Genomic DNA, 16,674 nt, shown 5'->3' on the forward strand with positions numbered 1-16,674 from the left:
TCCTGTAGGTAAAAGTTAAAAATTTGAGTATACAACCACTTTAACCAAAAAGTGCATTCTATGCATCCAAAAATATAGAAAATATACCAAATCAAATCATTATTCAACCAAAAAATAAAATAAAAGCCTCATGCATGTGTCCTGCTTCTTAATATATGGAGTCAACAATGCCAGGAGTTGGTGAAAGCAGGGGTCCGTTATCCGGAGGTAATTCCAAAAATCATCCAGATTATTCTTCTGGAGTTCCCACAGGAAAGGCATATGACATAATTGGTTATGATTAATAAAGCAACCAATTTTTGGTCAAAGAAATCCTCCTCCTCCTGTTCCTGGACTTGGGTCAAAGCAATAACTCCAATGGCCAATAATAAATAACACGTTATCTCCTCCGATTTCCGCAACATGTCTGGTTGACAAACAGCCATACAAAAACAATCTGAAAATTGCAAAATGAAATGCGTGATATAAAAAGCGTGAACACCTACCAAACTTCTACTAACACGAAATTAGCAGAAGGAGCCCAAAGGGTGGGGCCTAACAATTGAACTTCCTCTTTATTGGCTCGTAGTACGTCTAGTATGATCGTTGGCAGACAAGTGTGTACCGTTTGTATGCAAAATCCAGGCACACACACTTCGGACAAAAGTCTGACGCTTTGTCTGCAGGAAAGCCGATCGTGTGTACGAGGCTTAATAGAACATTAATTGTTGTTTCAACAAGGACACCGTCATGATCATTCAGCGGTATACTTCTTGGCGTTTGTGTTGTAAAAGCATTTAGGTGATTCTTACTTTGCAAAGTTTTTAAAATAGTCTTTGTCTGGTTGTGCTTGTTTTAATCAATCTGTAATAAAATATTAAAATTTTTGTGTTTTTCAGTTCTCTATAAAGTCCAGTACCTATCCTAGTGACTTAAATGTTCAGTTGGGCTTTAAAACGTTGCCCTTGTATTGGTGGTAGTAAATATTGCTGCATTTCTCTGATCAGCAGACAGTTCCGCTCTCTTACCTTGGCAAGGAGCTCCGTTGTTTCACACTGATAGATTTTGTGGACCCCTGAAAGTAAACCATCAAATTAGTATTACATAAAGCATTATCAGTTCTATATATACAATATATGTATACAATGCTTATTGTGGTTAAGGAATGATAATTTTTTCTATTAGCCTGGAAACATACAGAAATCTAACTTCCTGTATTTTCTGTTTATTTTTTGCTTATATAATTGACCCATAAAATGATATAATGTTCTTAGTCTTCACATACAGATACATGTGAACCCAATGAAGAGCTAATCAGTCCCAGCAATGGGTTTAGTTCACGTTTAGTTTCCAATACAGTATTGCAAAACTGATGTGAAATGTGGTTCCTAATGTTTACCCAGGAACAGTGACAGCAAAGATCATGATAAAGCCAAAATGTGTTAATAATAACTTGTAGCAGTTTCCCGCTAGGAAAACTGTAGGACATTAATTGGGAAGGTTGCATAACAGACATGTTGTGATGCACTGAATTTAGCCACCAGAATGAGTAGAAGCTGAAGCTCAGCACAGATCCTATCAAATATCTTTCTTGAGAGATGTCAGCAATCAAGCAACTCTCTTCCTTCCTTCTTATTCAAAATCCCAAAGTAATTTTCAAAATTAGCTACTGATATGGGGAGGTCTATGAAAAGACTGCAATGGGATTAAAGGAAACCTGTCATGAGATAATTATGTAGGTTGGCAAGCTAGTTTTATGGCTGCAGCTGATGCATATATATGTATATGTGTATAAATATAAATAGATAAATATAAATATAAATATATATATATATATATATATATATATATATATATATTTTTTTTTTTTTTTTTTTTGAGTATGAAGACAGAGGATAAAATACTCAACACAAAGAGCAAAATGGCTGCGCTGAACTCCACGGTACCCCAGGAAGGCAGGGGCAGGAACGGGCAGGCAACAATGGAGATCAAAATGGGGGAGCAAAAATAGGAGATGAGAGACCGGAACCAATGCCAGACTGTCCATGGCAGAGGTGTAGATGGCCCAAATCTCACTTTTAGGAAATTGGTAGACTGGGCTTGAAATATTCCAGTTGAACAGGAAGGTAAGAAGAGGAGGGGGGAGAAAAGAAGAGCACCCAAACGGAAGGGGGCCCTAGGCCAATGAACAATGGTGTGATGACTGATTTGATCATTTATAAATTACTGTTGCAAAAGTGCAACAACCAGTGGAATAAACACCAGAGGCGGAGGGGTCAACCAAATAGATAGAGGTAATAACCTTAAAATAAGGGCATAAACCAGGAATCTTGCTTGGGTGAATGATAGTCATCAGTGTCAAGCCAGTATCTCCAATTTTTGCACCGCAGCAAGACACACGTGGACATATAGAACAGAAACCGAATACCATAAGAACAACTTTATTATGTACCATTAAAAAATTGATTACACAACATTAAAGGCTGGATTGATGTAAACTGAGTTTGTTTCTAAGATACTTATCAAGAGCCTCCTCTTTGGAATATATGTGCCTTGACTACTTTGATTACTACACTGTCTTTATGGTGACTTACTCACATTGGCTCTGGATGGTTCCCTATTGAGAAGTTGGTCCTTTTATTTTAAGATTGTGTGTATGAGACAATTGGCTGTTTACTGAATATACCTGGATTTTCCATCCGATTGGCAGTGGCTTCACCTTGGCTTACTCATTTGCACCTGAGTTCCACATGTTCTCCTGAAGAAGGATTCCCAAAACACATTGAGTCCACACTGTAATCACAATCTTTGCATGTTGTAAACCCCTATGCGGAGAGTAATTTTTAATGTTGTGTAATAGATTTTTAATGGTACATAATAAAGTTGTTTTTATGGTACTCCGATTTTGTTTTATAAGTCCATACAAAGTCCATGACTACATATTCTGTTTATATTTGTACATGATTTGCTAGAATGTGGACACACAGACTGGACCTCTCTCCTGCTATAGTTAGACGTACTTAGGTCAGACACAGCAGGGCAAGTAGTACTTCTATTACTAAGCCAGTAATGGCAGCCTCGATATCTGACACTGAGTAATTGAAAATCAGAATGCATAAAAATATTGGAACTTACTTGTTTTCGGATGTAGATCATTCTCAGCCTAGCTTTACTACCTAGTTTTACTAAACTGGAATATGCGTGTAGCCAGTAACGTCTGATTATGGAGACTTGTGCTATTCAATAACCAACACTGCAAGTTTATGCCTGTCACCCTAATGTATTGGAACCTAGGCAAACTATTAAGCAGCTAGCTAGACCGTGCTGAGCTGCTATGCTTAGGAGTCCCATAACATTGCCCTGAAATAACATTCCAGGCTCAGAGAATCCCTGCTAATAATTACTATAGTTACAGTTCACAGTACATGGTTAGTGGGAATAATGCTCCTTAGAATTGCAATTATTGGAAAAATACTCCCCTTATTCCTAAAAATATAATTGATCCCAGCGGTTACTCATCTGAGAAGTATAAGTTGCTCATTGCTCAAGGAACCCTCTAGCAGCCGCTGGACTAACCCTGGTTGAGAAGGACTGGTTTAATAAATCAGGGGTCTAGGAAAGGGGGGGCTCTGGGGGATTTTGAAAATGTCCATAACTTGTCCCTGTCAGAGCACTATCCGCAGCAGAGGCTCATGAACACCTGGCAACCCTGCTAGTATCTTACATGACTACATGAATGCATGACGATGCACATAAATGCACACTGGCACACGGCTATGAAGGTTCCCAGTCCGAACTGGTGCCAAGCGACTTTTATATTTGTATTCAGCCCCCCTGAGTCAATACTTTGTAGAACGACCTTTCGATGCAATTACAGCTGCAAGTCTTTTTGGATATGTCTCTACCACCTTTGCACATCTAGAGAGTGACATTTTTGCTCATTCTTTGCATAATAGGTCAAGCTTTGTCAGATTGGATGGAAAGCGTCTGTAAACAGAAATTTTCAAGTCTTGCCACAGATTTTCAATTAGATTTAGGTCTGGACTTTGATTGGGCCATTCTAATACATGGATATGCTTTAAATCATTCCATTGTAGCTCTGGCTGTATGTTTAGGGTCGTTGTCCCGCTGGAAGGTGAACATCCTCCCCAGTTTCAAGTCTTTTGCAGACTCTAACAGGTTTTCTTCTAAGATTGCCCTGCATTTTTCTTCATCCATCTTGCCATCAACTCTGACCAGCTTCCCTGTCCCTGCTGAAGAAAAAACATGCCCACATCATGATGCTACCACCACCATGTTTCACAGTGGGGATGGTATGTTCAGGTTGATGTGTAGTGTTAGTTTTCCACTACACATTGCATTTTGCTTTTAGGCCAAAAAGTAAAATTTGGTTCCCATCTCACCAGAGAAACTTCTTCCACATGTTTGCTGTGTCCTCCACATGGCTTCTCGCAAACTGCAAACGGGACTTCTTATGGCTTTCTTTAACAATGGCTTTCTTCTTGCAACCCTCCCATAAAGGACAAATTTGTGGAGCGCATGACTAATAGTCCAGAGTTACCATGGGCATCTTGGCTGCTTCTCTGATTAATGTTGTCCTTGCCTGGCCTGTGAGTTTAGGTGGACGGCCATGTCTTGGTAGGTTTGCAGTTGTGCCAAACTCTTTTTATTTTCAGATGATAGATTGAACAGTGCTCGGTGAGATGTTCAAAGCTTGTGATATTTTTTTAATAACCTAACCCTGCTTTAAACTTCTCCACAACTTTATCCCTGACCTGTCTGGTGTGTTCCCTGGCCGTCATGATGCTGTTTGTTCACTAAGGTTCTCTAACAAACCTGTAAGGGCTTCATAGAACAGCTGTATTTATACTGAGATGAAATTACACACAAGTGGACTCTATTTGCTAATTAGGTGACTTCTGAAGGCAATTGGTTCCACTAGATTTTAGTTAGGGTATCAGATTAAAGGGGGCTGAATACAAATGCACACCACACTTTATAGATATTTATTTGTAAACATTTTTGAAAACCATTTATCATTTTCCACTTCAAAATGATGTGCCACTTTGTGTTGGTCTATTAGTTTATGTTTTTGGTTGTAACATGACAAAATGTGGAAAGTTTCAAGGGGTATGAATACTTTTTCAAGGCACTGTACAACAGCTGTTAGTGTACTGAATGATTAACATGGTGCAGTAGTTAAATACCCGATACAACGCCCTAAACTTTCCCCAATGAATTTATTACTGAAGCCTAATGACAGCAACATATAGCTGCTTGCCATACATTATTCACTGCTTTAGCTTTTTGGCTTCTGGGACCTGTTAAACCTTTCCTCTTTATATAAAAGCAGCTGGCCAGCTATATTATATGTCAGAGATATTCCACTCACTGGTGAGTCAATCAAGCAAGCTGAAACAGATATAATAAAATGCTAATAAAGCTAGCACCTCCCTTGACTGTAAGTGCATTATGGTGTTCTAACCTACTGCCAATGAATCCTATTGAGCTGTTATGGATTACACACATGCCTTCTGGCATATATTCTGCTTTCCTATACAGATCAATGATTTCTGCAGAGACACACATTCCAATGTTGTTTTCTGGGCTGTATGCATGGCAAGTATGCCAGACAGATTATTATCTAGGGGAATGCAATAACTTATGAGTATAGCGGTGTGATTTCTGGATCAATGGCCCAAGTCATATTTTTTTTTTTAAATGCATTCAAACCCAACTCAGGCTAAACTTTATAATGTTTTGGGTTTGCAAAAAGTAGGGAAGAGTTAGAACTGTGGCCAACTGCTAATTGTCTTTCATGTCCTCAAAGGAGACTTCTCCTTACTTCTGTTCTATATGTCAGGTGTCAAATACAAAAGTAAATACAGGAAAGTCTCCCCACTTTCTATATATTTCAATGGTGTCAGACAGAATAGCGAGTTAGAGGAAATCCCTCCAAAGGGAATACAGGCAGGAATAAAGAAAATGTATGTATTTCTGGCCAGGGTTATGCAGAAGAATACAAGCTAATGTGTTGGTTGCTTATGCTACAGGTATGGAAGCGGGAGGGGGCAGGTCTGACACTGGCTAATTTTAGGAAGAACAACAGTAAGTGAACATATCTGTCTTACTATCTTCGCCACCAGGAAATATTGGCCAGAGGTGCGTCCTGCTGCCACAGACATAACCTTGTAAGTTGTCCCATGTTAATGGCCAGCTTCAGATCCAGGTCAACTGTTAAACTGGCCATACAAGAATAAAATATGCTTACACCACACGGCTTGGCAAACACATGCAGTCATTGTTTGGGTATTCTGATAGTCGCTGGTGCTTTCTGAAGTAGTCAAATTTGCTAGCACGTCCTAAGGCACATGCAAGTCAAATTGCAATAAAGTTTTACATGTGGCCAGCTGGTCATTCTGTCATGATGCAACATCAAGATATTAGGGGTACAAACATTGTTAGCAGGGCGTAATGTGAGTTCAGTAGGTTAAACCTTAGTTCAGGGGGCAGATTTCAGGTCCAGACAAAGCCGTCTGAAGCTTGGAAAGCAAAGGTAATATACAGTGTCTTGCAAAAGTATTCACCTCTTTGGCATTTTTCGTGTTTTGTTGCCTCACAACCTGGAATTAAAGTGGTTGTAAACCCTTACAACACACTTTGACCTACAGGTAAGCCTAGATTAAGGCTTACCTGTAGGTCCAAGAAATATCTCCTGTAGGTCCAAGAAAACATGACCCATTGGGGCACCTTGAGGACTGGAGTTGAGAAACCCTGGTCTATGGAGTGAGAAGAACTCACCTGGGATTCAATATTGATCCAGTCTGGAAGTTTTAATTGCTGTCTATGCCCCCGTTAAGGTGATTCGCCCTTTCTTTTTGTTCTGTTTAGCATTATCATTGAAAGTGAACGTAAAAAATCTCCCAAATTTTGGGTTTTTCCCACAAAAGTAAGAGAGGGGAAATCTTCCAATGGGGACACTGGAGGTCCCAAAGGAATTCCCTTAATTTAAGGGATTTCCTCTCATTTCCCGCTTTGACTATGGGACAGGAAGTCAAGGGAAATCACAGAATAAAAATCTGACAGGGGTTATAACCCTCATTTGCTCTATACAAAAAAACAAGTTTGGCCTACAGTTCTACTTTGAGTCCTGAGATATTCCCAAATTCAGTCAGGGTTTTAAACAATTTGGGTAGACTGGTCATTGGAGAAGTGATAAACAAGAGTAACAGGGCTGAGTGCAAAAAAAAAGACAGCTCAGGAGGAGCCGCTGTACTAACCATCCAGCATTAGTACAGCAACCCCCTCAGCTGTTCCATTGTGTTCTGACAGGGAGGAGCCCCCCCCCCCCCTCGTGCGCCAGAACACTCCTGTAAGCACTTTCAGCTATTGGCTGAGAGCGGTGATCGGGAGCTGATCAGCAGACCTTTTCAGTCATGCCCCTTCGTCAGAAGCCCACCTTCTGTCAGACTGACTGCAGTGCACACAGGCCAAATGTTGGCCAGTTTCTATTGAACCGGCTGGTGCTACCCAACATTTGGCCCCTTTATACCCTTTTACTGTGACATTCCCTGTGGGGGAGGAATGAAGAGAAGGTTAGTAATTTGGGTAAAAAGTTCCATATGGTCAGAGTGCGAAATAAGTATGGCCAGGATAGTTTATTAAAGGCCTTATGCAGGTCTAGAGAAAAGTAGCATTCCCTTTCAAACCCCCTTGTTGTCCAAATTTAAGGCTAGTAGAGATGATGTCTATTGCCTTTTTGATCTGGCGTGCCTTCTGGCTTTTGGAAACAAAGCCTGCTTCCTCTGTATGACTATAGTACTCCAAATATCCACTGAGCCAGCAAGGGTTGATTTTTCTCAATAATTTTATGTCACAGTTAGGTGTCCGTTTAGTAAACTTTGATAAGCTGAGATCAGGATGATCTCTGCTTATCTCAGAGCATTGCAGGTTTAATATACCGAGATGAGTGCTGGAGAACTATTTTTTCTCTTCTCATCTCAGAACACAGAACGGCTGCATTGACTGCAACAGAAACGGCATGTTTAGTAAACAGAGATGCCACTTTATCTCTGTGCTTCTCTTTCAAGTTCTCCTTTCTGGCTTCTCCAGCCCAGAGGTGGAGATATCAGGAGATCTCTGCCAGAGAATAGCTTCTTCCTTCTCCCGTGGCCAAAAATTAAAGTAAAAACTTTCTTAACTGCAGTGAAAAATACACCAACAGCAGGTTACAAATATATTAACTATACAATTACACACAGAGATTATATATGTATATATATGTATATATACACACACACACACACACATATATATATACATATATATTTTCAAAAAACTCACGGAACAGATCGTTCCTGGGATCAGAGTCACGGATTGGATAATTTTTCGGATCAGCAAATAATAATTGGCTGAGCATGACTGGGTATTACCGAGTATGGCTGGGTATTGACAAGTATTGGCTGGGTATGGCAGGGTATGGCAGAGTATTGGCAGGGTATGGTAGAGTATTGGCAGGGTATGGAAGAGTATTGCAGAGTATTGGCAGGGTATGGCAGGGTATTGGCACGGTATGGCAGTATTGGCAGGGTATGGCAGAGGATTGGCAGAGTATTGGCACGGTATTGGCGGAGTATTGGCCCGGTATTGGCAGAGTATTGGCACGGTATTGGCAGAGTATTGGCACGGTATTGGCAGAGTATTGGCACGGTATTGGCACGGTATTGGCAGAGTATTGACATGGTATTGGCAGAGTATTGACACGGTATTGGCAGAGTATTGACACGGTATTGGCAGAGTATTGGCACGTTATTGGCAGGGTATTGCAGAGTATTGGCAGGGTATTGGCAGAGTATTGGCACGGTATGGCAGAGTATTGGCAGAGTATTGGCAGAGTATTGGCACGTTATTGGCAGGGTATTGGCAGGGTATGGCAGTATTGGCAGGGTATGGCAGAGTATTGACAGGGTATGGCAGATTATTGGCATGGTATGGCAGACTATTGGCATGGTATGGCAGAGTATTGGCAGAGTATTGGCACGTTATTGGCAGGGTATTGGCAGGGTATGGCAGTATTGGCAGGGTATGGCAGAGTATTGGCACGGTATTGGCGGAGTATTGGCATGGTATTGGCAGAGTATTGGCATGGTATTGGCAGAGTATTGGCACAGTATTGGCAGAGTATTGGCACGGTATTGGCAGAGTATTGGCACGTTATTGGCAGGGCATGGCAGGGCATTGCAGAGTATTGGCAGGGTATTGGCACGGTATAGCACTATTGGCAGGGTATGGCAGAGTATTGACAGGGTATGGCAGACTATTGGCACGGTATTGGCAGGGAATTGCAGAGTATTGGCAGAGTATGGAGGGATGACTGTGACTGCAATTGTTACAGAGCAGCGCTGTGGACACTACAGATCCAGCCCACAGCGCTGCTTCTATCCGATCTCTCCCCTCCACTTTACAGAAGGGAGAGAGGAACCGACGTTTGTTTACAAGTGATCGCTCCATCATTTGACAGAGTGATCAAATCGTAAACGGCTGATGGGTGCACCAAGATAGCTGCCGCTCCAGAGCTAGGCCCAAGCTGCGACCTTTCCTAAGGCCGAGACCGCGGATCGCTGCGTGTGCTGATCCGAACAGGGTGACCCATTCGAATCACGGATCAGTGACGATCTGTTGCACCCCTAATATATATATATATATATATATATATATATATATATATATATATATATATATATATATATATATATAAATATATATATATATATATATATATATATATATATACATATATATATACACACATACACTCACACAGATATACACATATATATAGGCATATATATAAAGGAAGTGTTGTGGCTACAGAAGTACAACTGATGCTGTAATTTTGACAGCTGCGCAGATGATGAATCGCTGATAACGCAAGGTGGCTGTAAAATTCAGAGCATCAGATGAGTCCAGTACACACTGCGTTTGCATAAGTGTATATGTTAATACGCCTGTGTGAAAAACGCCATATATACTTTACACACACACACACACACACACACACACACACACACACACATATATATATATATATATTTATTTATTTATTATTATTATGTATTTATTTATTATTATTTTAATTGTTAATTTAATATTTTTATTGTTATGCTTTTTTAAAATTACTTTGAACTATTTAATATATATATTTATTGTTTTTATATGAATGGTGCATATCTGCATGACAAATAGGGTACTATCATTTCAGAATACACCATTCGCATAAATATGCACATATGTTATGTATTAATTAGAATGTTTTACAGTTATGGGGTGTCTGTTTATTGGGTAGGGGGATTATATCTTTATTATTAACTTAATATGTGCAGTGTATGTGGAGTGCTTCCTATTTCACTTTGGGATTCTGATACTGAAATCTCCTGAGCTATCGTGAGATTACAGAAACAGAAGCCGTTCAGGGTTCTCAGAGCGTTTGTAGATCACTTCTATTCTCAGTGGGAGAAGTGATCTACATGATATATTAAACTGCCACATGGGTGAGAACAAATATCTCTGAGAAGAGCAGAGAACTCCAGAGATGTAAAATATCAAAATATACTAAACGGACACCTTAATTAGATATATTGGTGTGAAGTCTACTCTTGAGTTTAGGGTTTATACAGATGTGAGTTCTGTTGGAATCTTTATCTGAACCTTGCTGCAGTGCATTGAAAAGTTTTGATTAATGTGGTGCTGAGGAGCACATTTTTTGTAGTACAAAGCCATAAAGCCATCTGGGCCGGGGGTTTTGGAGGATTTAGCTTGTTTGACAGCGAGCAGAATTTCTACAGTTGTAACTTCTTTCTTCATGATTTCTCTATGAGTCTGTAACATAGAGGGGCCTTACAAAGATTGCATTTTGTCTTGAATAGGGGCTGCATAAAGCATAGAATAGTAAGAGTGACCTTCCCAGAGAACCATATGAACATTCTTTGTAAAGGAACCACCAGCTTACCTGCAAGTTTGCAAGTTACTGTCTAAAGTTAGTTTTTTTTAGTTTTTTTTTTAACAAATTGAATTTAATAGAGGAAATATAAAACTTCAGATAGATTTACTCACAACCCATTTTTCTGAAGGACTTAATAAAAGTAATACTGTGAGTTTTCGTAAAAGGAATGTTAGTCATGGTACCAATTTCCACACTCAGCATTTTATTTTTTTTATAAGTAATGAAGTTACAAGATATTCACAGCTTTATGATTAAGACATTTTAGCATGTATAGAAATATATGTACATTGGCAAGAGAAAATGTTTTGCGAGAAATATGTTATACTCTATTAAACAACTTCTGTGCCAGAAATGCTTAGCATGATTGTGGAAGACACCCAAGCAAAAGTTTCTGACGAGCGCTTCAACGGAAAAAAACCCCCAAAATGTAATGCATTTAAAGAGGAACTCTGCTGACATTATGCAGTTATTATTATTATGTAAATGTTAGTCTGACTAGCAGTGGGTTCAGCATGCATGTAGAAAGCACAAGGTTGGGTTTACACTTTTGCCTTGTGGGAATGTAGTGCACACATTGGGGTTCATTTACTTAACCACTTGCCTACCAGGCACTTACACCCCTTCCTGCTCAGGCCATTTTTCAGCTTTCAGCGCTGTCGCACTTTGAATGACAATTGTGCGGTCATGCTACACTGTACCGAAACAAATTGTTTAGCATTTTCTTCACACAAATAGAGCTTTCTTTTGGTGGTATTTAATCACTGCTGGGTTTTTTATTTTTTACAAAAAGAAAGGCCAAAAAAATTTAAAAAAATATGTTTTTTACTTTTTTTCTGTCAGTAAATTCTGTATCTAAGTAATTTTTCGCCTTCACTGATGTGCGCTGATGAGGCAGCACTGATAGGCTGAACTGGTGGGCACTGATGAGGTGGCATTTATGGGCACTGATGAGGCGGCACTAATATGCCACACTTATGGGTACTGATAGGTGGCACTGATATGTGACACTGATGAGCACTGATAGGCAGTACTGATGGGCACTGTTGGGTGGCACTGATGGGCACTAATAGGTGGCACTGATAGGTGGCACAGATAGGCGGTACAGATGGGCACTGATGGGCATTGATGGGTGGCACTGAGGGGTGACACTAATTGCCATTGATAGACAGCAGTTATGGGCACTGATTGCCAGCACTGACTGGCATTGCTAATGGGCACTGATTGGTGGCACTTGTGGGCAATGGTGGGCACTGATTGCTGCCACTGGTGGGCACTAAATGCTGGCATTGGTGGGCAATGGTGGGCACTGTTTGTGACACTATATTTATTCATTGTAATCAGGGCACTGATCAGTGCCCTGATTACAGCCTTAGATGTCCCCCTGTGAGGAGATCCCGCTGATCTCTCCTCACAACCTATCAGTGCGAGGCAAGAAGAGCCGATTACCGGCACTTCCTTGTTTACATGTGTCCGGCTGTGATTGGACACAGCCAATCACATGGTTAAAGAGCCGCGGACATGGCTCTTTACACAAATCGGGGTCGTGCCGTGTCCTAGCAATACAGCGCGGCTGCAATCGCCATGATATGTGCCCCGCGGGCGCATGAGAGCGGTCATTCTGGGACGCCGTCATATGACGGCATCCCAGAACAAGAGCTGCACCACACTGCCGTTATTTGACGGTGGGTGGGCAGCAAGCAGTTAAGGCAAATAGACTGTGTACTTAGCAAAATGCAGTTGCTCTAGAGCTTATTAAATGAGCAGAAGCTCTGCTGGCAAAACCACCAATCACGTGCTATGAAGAATGCATTTTTTTTTTAATTTTCTGTGCATGTGATTGGGTATTCTTTGCAAAGTGAACCTTTACCTTATTTACTAAGCTTTGGAGCAACTGCACTTGAAGAGTCTATTTGCCTTTAGTAAATAAACCCTATTACGTCATCTTGCCATTCATCCTTAATGGCGCACCAATGCATGTGAGTTGCAGTGCATCGCATTACACAATAACGTGCTACTGTGCATTGTGGTGCAGTATATTGCAGAAAAATGTATTAATGAGTGGTCTGTTAGATAGAGATTTGTGGGCACCTGAATTGCTTGTCACTACATCCAAAAATGGAAAAGCTATGGCCCTCACAGGTGATTTTTTCCCATCCATACTTTTGGTTTGAGAGGGCAGGGGGGGGGGCTTGCAGTGAGTTTTAGCAGATGGGCAGATCTCACCATCATAGTTTTTGAAGTTTCTGACTATTCTTGGCCCCTCTTATGCCCCGTACACATGATCTGGTTTTCCGACAACAAATGTTGGATGTGAGCTTGTTGGCAGAAAGTCTGACCATGTGTATGCTCCATCGAACATTTGTTGTCCGACTTTCCACCAACAAATGTTGGCTAGCAGGTTCTCAAATTTTTCACCAACAAATGTTTGTTTTCTGACTTTCTGATCGTGTGAACACAAGTCCGTGTGACAAAAGTCCATGCATGCTCAGAATCAAGTACGAGCCGGAGATATAACTAGCATTCGTAATGGAGATATCACGCATGTCTTGTACGTCACTACGTTTGTAATTGTTGGCCAACATTTGTGTGACCGTGTGTATGCAAGACAAGTTGGAGCCAACATCCTTCTAACAAAAATCCATGGTTTTGTTCGATCATGTGTACAGGGCATTAGAGCTGAGACCAGTTCCTAAATCCATGACATTGTGCAAGCAAGTGTTTCTTTTGAAGGTTGAAAAACAAACTGCAGAACGGATCAACAGATTTACCTAATGTAGACAAGTTTCTATATACAACAGTGTCTGCCCTGATGGTTTTCCTTTTCTCTTGCCCCTCCTTCTCATCATCTACTCTAGAACTGGCTGTGTCACTTTCTCCTTAATCGCCGCCAACAAAAACTTCACACAGACATCCAGCCACGTCCTGCTCATTTCCATCACCCTTTCCTAGCCAGCCATTCCACTCCTCCCTGCATCCATTAACCCCATCCCTTCCTCACCATGTGCTGTATGCTGGGCCCCGGAGCAGTTCTTCTCCTCTGCAAGAGAACACACAGGTCAGTTATTATAACTGTGCACAAGTAACTTCTGAATAAGACCACTAAACACAAATGTAACTAAAAATATTTAGTTTGTATATACAGTAATACCTTGGATTGCGAGCATAATTCGTTCCGGAAACATGCTTGTAATTCAAAGTACTCTTATATCAAAGCGAATTTCCCCATAAGAAATAATGGAAACTCAGATAATTCATTCCACAACCATTTATTTATAAATCCTTCAGTTCATAGTCCATATAAAAAGATTATAGCAACGTGATATGTTGTGTAACCATAAAATGTCCATTCACAAATAGAAGCCTCCACAAGGGGATTAGAAGAAAAATCCATCAGGAGCTATGGTGTATAAAAGAGAAGAGAGGTACCTCTAAGTGTAGCAATATGGTTACATTTAATGAAGAGATACAACATTTAGCAACTCATATGGATGATGATTAAAAGAGGCGCATCTTAGTATACAGGCATCCGGGGTAAAGCTGTCCACATAGACCATCCTCCACACCTCCGGCTCTCGCCCCTGTCAGTCTGCAATAGTGACCGGGAAGACTACCCTGATGTAAAGCGACCTGAAAGGGAGGCTTGAAGCACTCGTGGAGCGCAATGTGGAAGGGACGACGTCAATGGCAGTGCGGAGAACGGTCTATGTGGACAAATTTACCCCGGATGACTGCATACTTAGATGTGCCTGTTTTAATCATCAACCAGTTGCTAAATGGTGTACCGTCATTAAATATAACCATAATGCTAAACTTAGAGGTGCCTCTCTTCTCCTTTATACTCAGTTGTGACATGACGCTACTCTTATATCAAGACATCGCTCGTTTATCAAGTCAATATTTATTTAAAAAAATGTTGCTTGTCTTGCAAAACGCTCTCAAACCAAGTTACTCTCAAACCAAGGTTTTACTGTAATGCCGCGTACACACGACCGGACTTTTCAACAGACTAGGTCGGACTCTCTTCCCAAAGGGCTTTCAGCAGAGTTTTGACTGACTTTCCAAACGAACGGACTTGGCCACACACACGCACACCAAAGTCCAAAGGATTCAAACGTGATGACGTACAACCAGACTAGAATAAGGAAGTTCATAGCCAGTAGCCAATAGCTGCCCTAGAGTCAGTTTTCGACTGTCAGACTAGCATACAGACGAACTGATTTTTTAGACTGGACTCAAGTCCGTCGGAAAGATTTAAAATATGTTTTATTTTTAGGTCGATCAGACTTTTGGGGAAAAAAAGTCAGCTGGAGCCCATACACGATCCTAATTAAATATAAAAATGCCCCGGTCGGTCGTGTGTATGCGGCAAGTCCTTCCAATGAACTGCACTTTGGAAATACTTTATATTTACATATATATATATATATATATATATATATATATATATATATATATATATATATATATATATATATATATATATATATATATATATATATATATATACACTATTTTATGTTAATTAAAATAGCTTCTCTATGGCAGCTGATATTTAAAATCAGGAAGCGTGAAGGGATAGCATGAGTATGTCATAGATCTCTTACCTGCAGTCTCTGCATTTACAGTAGGATTATATTATATTCTCTGGTGTTGGATAAGCAGGTATTTACACACAATAGTCTTTTCATCCTGAGCATCACCAAGGATCTGAGCATGTGTATGGATTAAAGGATATGGAATTTGGCACTTAGAGATGAGTTCCTTGCAGTTTTTAAATTTGGCTTTAAAGTCCCCATTCCCATAAATACTGGCTGTTGTCTTAAGGCCAATGCAAACCATCCTTAGTTCTCAGTAAATAAGGATTATTCCATCCATAAACAATATTTTCTCAGTTCAGAGGAAAAAGACACTTATAGAACAAGTGTGGTGTTCTCAGGACCGAGTTTAAGTATTGCTTGACAACTTGGAACCTTTATTGACTGACTAGCAGTTTGTATTTAAAATACATCACTGCAAATGTAAAAGGTATAAATAATAGTTGGCTATGTAAAAGTTTATATAGATGAACACATTTTGGAATATATAAATTGACCCTATGGCAACAGGCTCACTTTTACCCAAAAGCTCACCCTTGAAGAAAATGTGGATATACTTACCTTTATGGCAGTATGTGAATTCAAAAGCCACTGTGTGTCCCCTTCTTCACTCACAGCAAGTATTGGACCAGTATGATGGCTCAAATATTTGCTCCTCCCACTAGCTGATATGGTTTCTGTCGGTGGTGACATACCAACCAGCAGAAGGAACCATAGTGGCTGGCAGGAAAGCAGGTACCTTAGACATCCAGAAGTGCAGAATTCATGCATTGGCTTTTCAATACATGGGCCACTGCAAGGGTAAGTATATACACACTTCTTTAACAGGTGTACTATTGAATTAAAGTGTTACTAAACCCAGGACCCTGCATTCACTATATTTGGTCTCCCACAGAAAATGGAAATGCAATTATTTTAGTAAATATAAACTGTGAAATACCTTTTCTCATCAGCAGTATATAGCAGTATTGTAACTTCTATGCCCTTGTACACACGGTCGGACATTCCGACGGAAAATGTCTGATCGGACCGTGTTGTTGGATAATCCTATTGTGTGTGGGCTCCATCTGACTGTTTCCATCGGAATATCCGACGGAC

The 16,674-nt window shown here is 40.4% G+C and overlaps 1 protein-coding gene across 4 annotated transcripts in view; it reads right to left on the reverse strand.

The window, feature by feature from the left end:
* The window catches only part of TNS2 (tensin 2), a 275,183-nt gene that overhangs the window by 93,143 nt on the left and 165,366 nt on the right, over positions 1–16,674 (reverse strand). For all 4 annotated transcript variants that reach the window (XM_077483895.1, XM_077483898.1, XM_077483897.1 and 1 more), the window contains exons 5-6: positions 13,980–14,018; positions 1,008–1,054 (exon numbers count right to left, since the gene is read on the reverse strand). In XM_077483895.1, the coding sequence (XP_077340021.1) occupies positions 1,008–1,054; positions 13,980–14,018 (86 nt within the window). The remainder of the gene's footprint in view (positions 1–1,007; positions 1,055–13,979; positions 14,019–16,674) is intronic.

The sequence above is a fragment of the Lithobates pipiens genome, unplaced genomic scaffold (assembly GCF_037356315.1).
Source record: "Lithobates pipiens isolate NorthernLeopardFrog02 unplaced genomic scaffold, aLitPip1_a1.2 Scaffold_16, whole genome shotgun sequence".
NCBI classification, from domain to species: domain Eukaryota; kingdom Metazoa; phylum Chordata; class Amphibia; order Anura; family Ranidae; genus Lithobates; species Lithobates pipiens.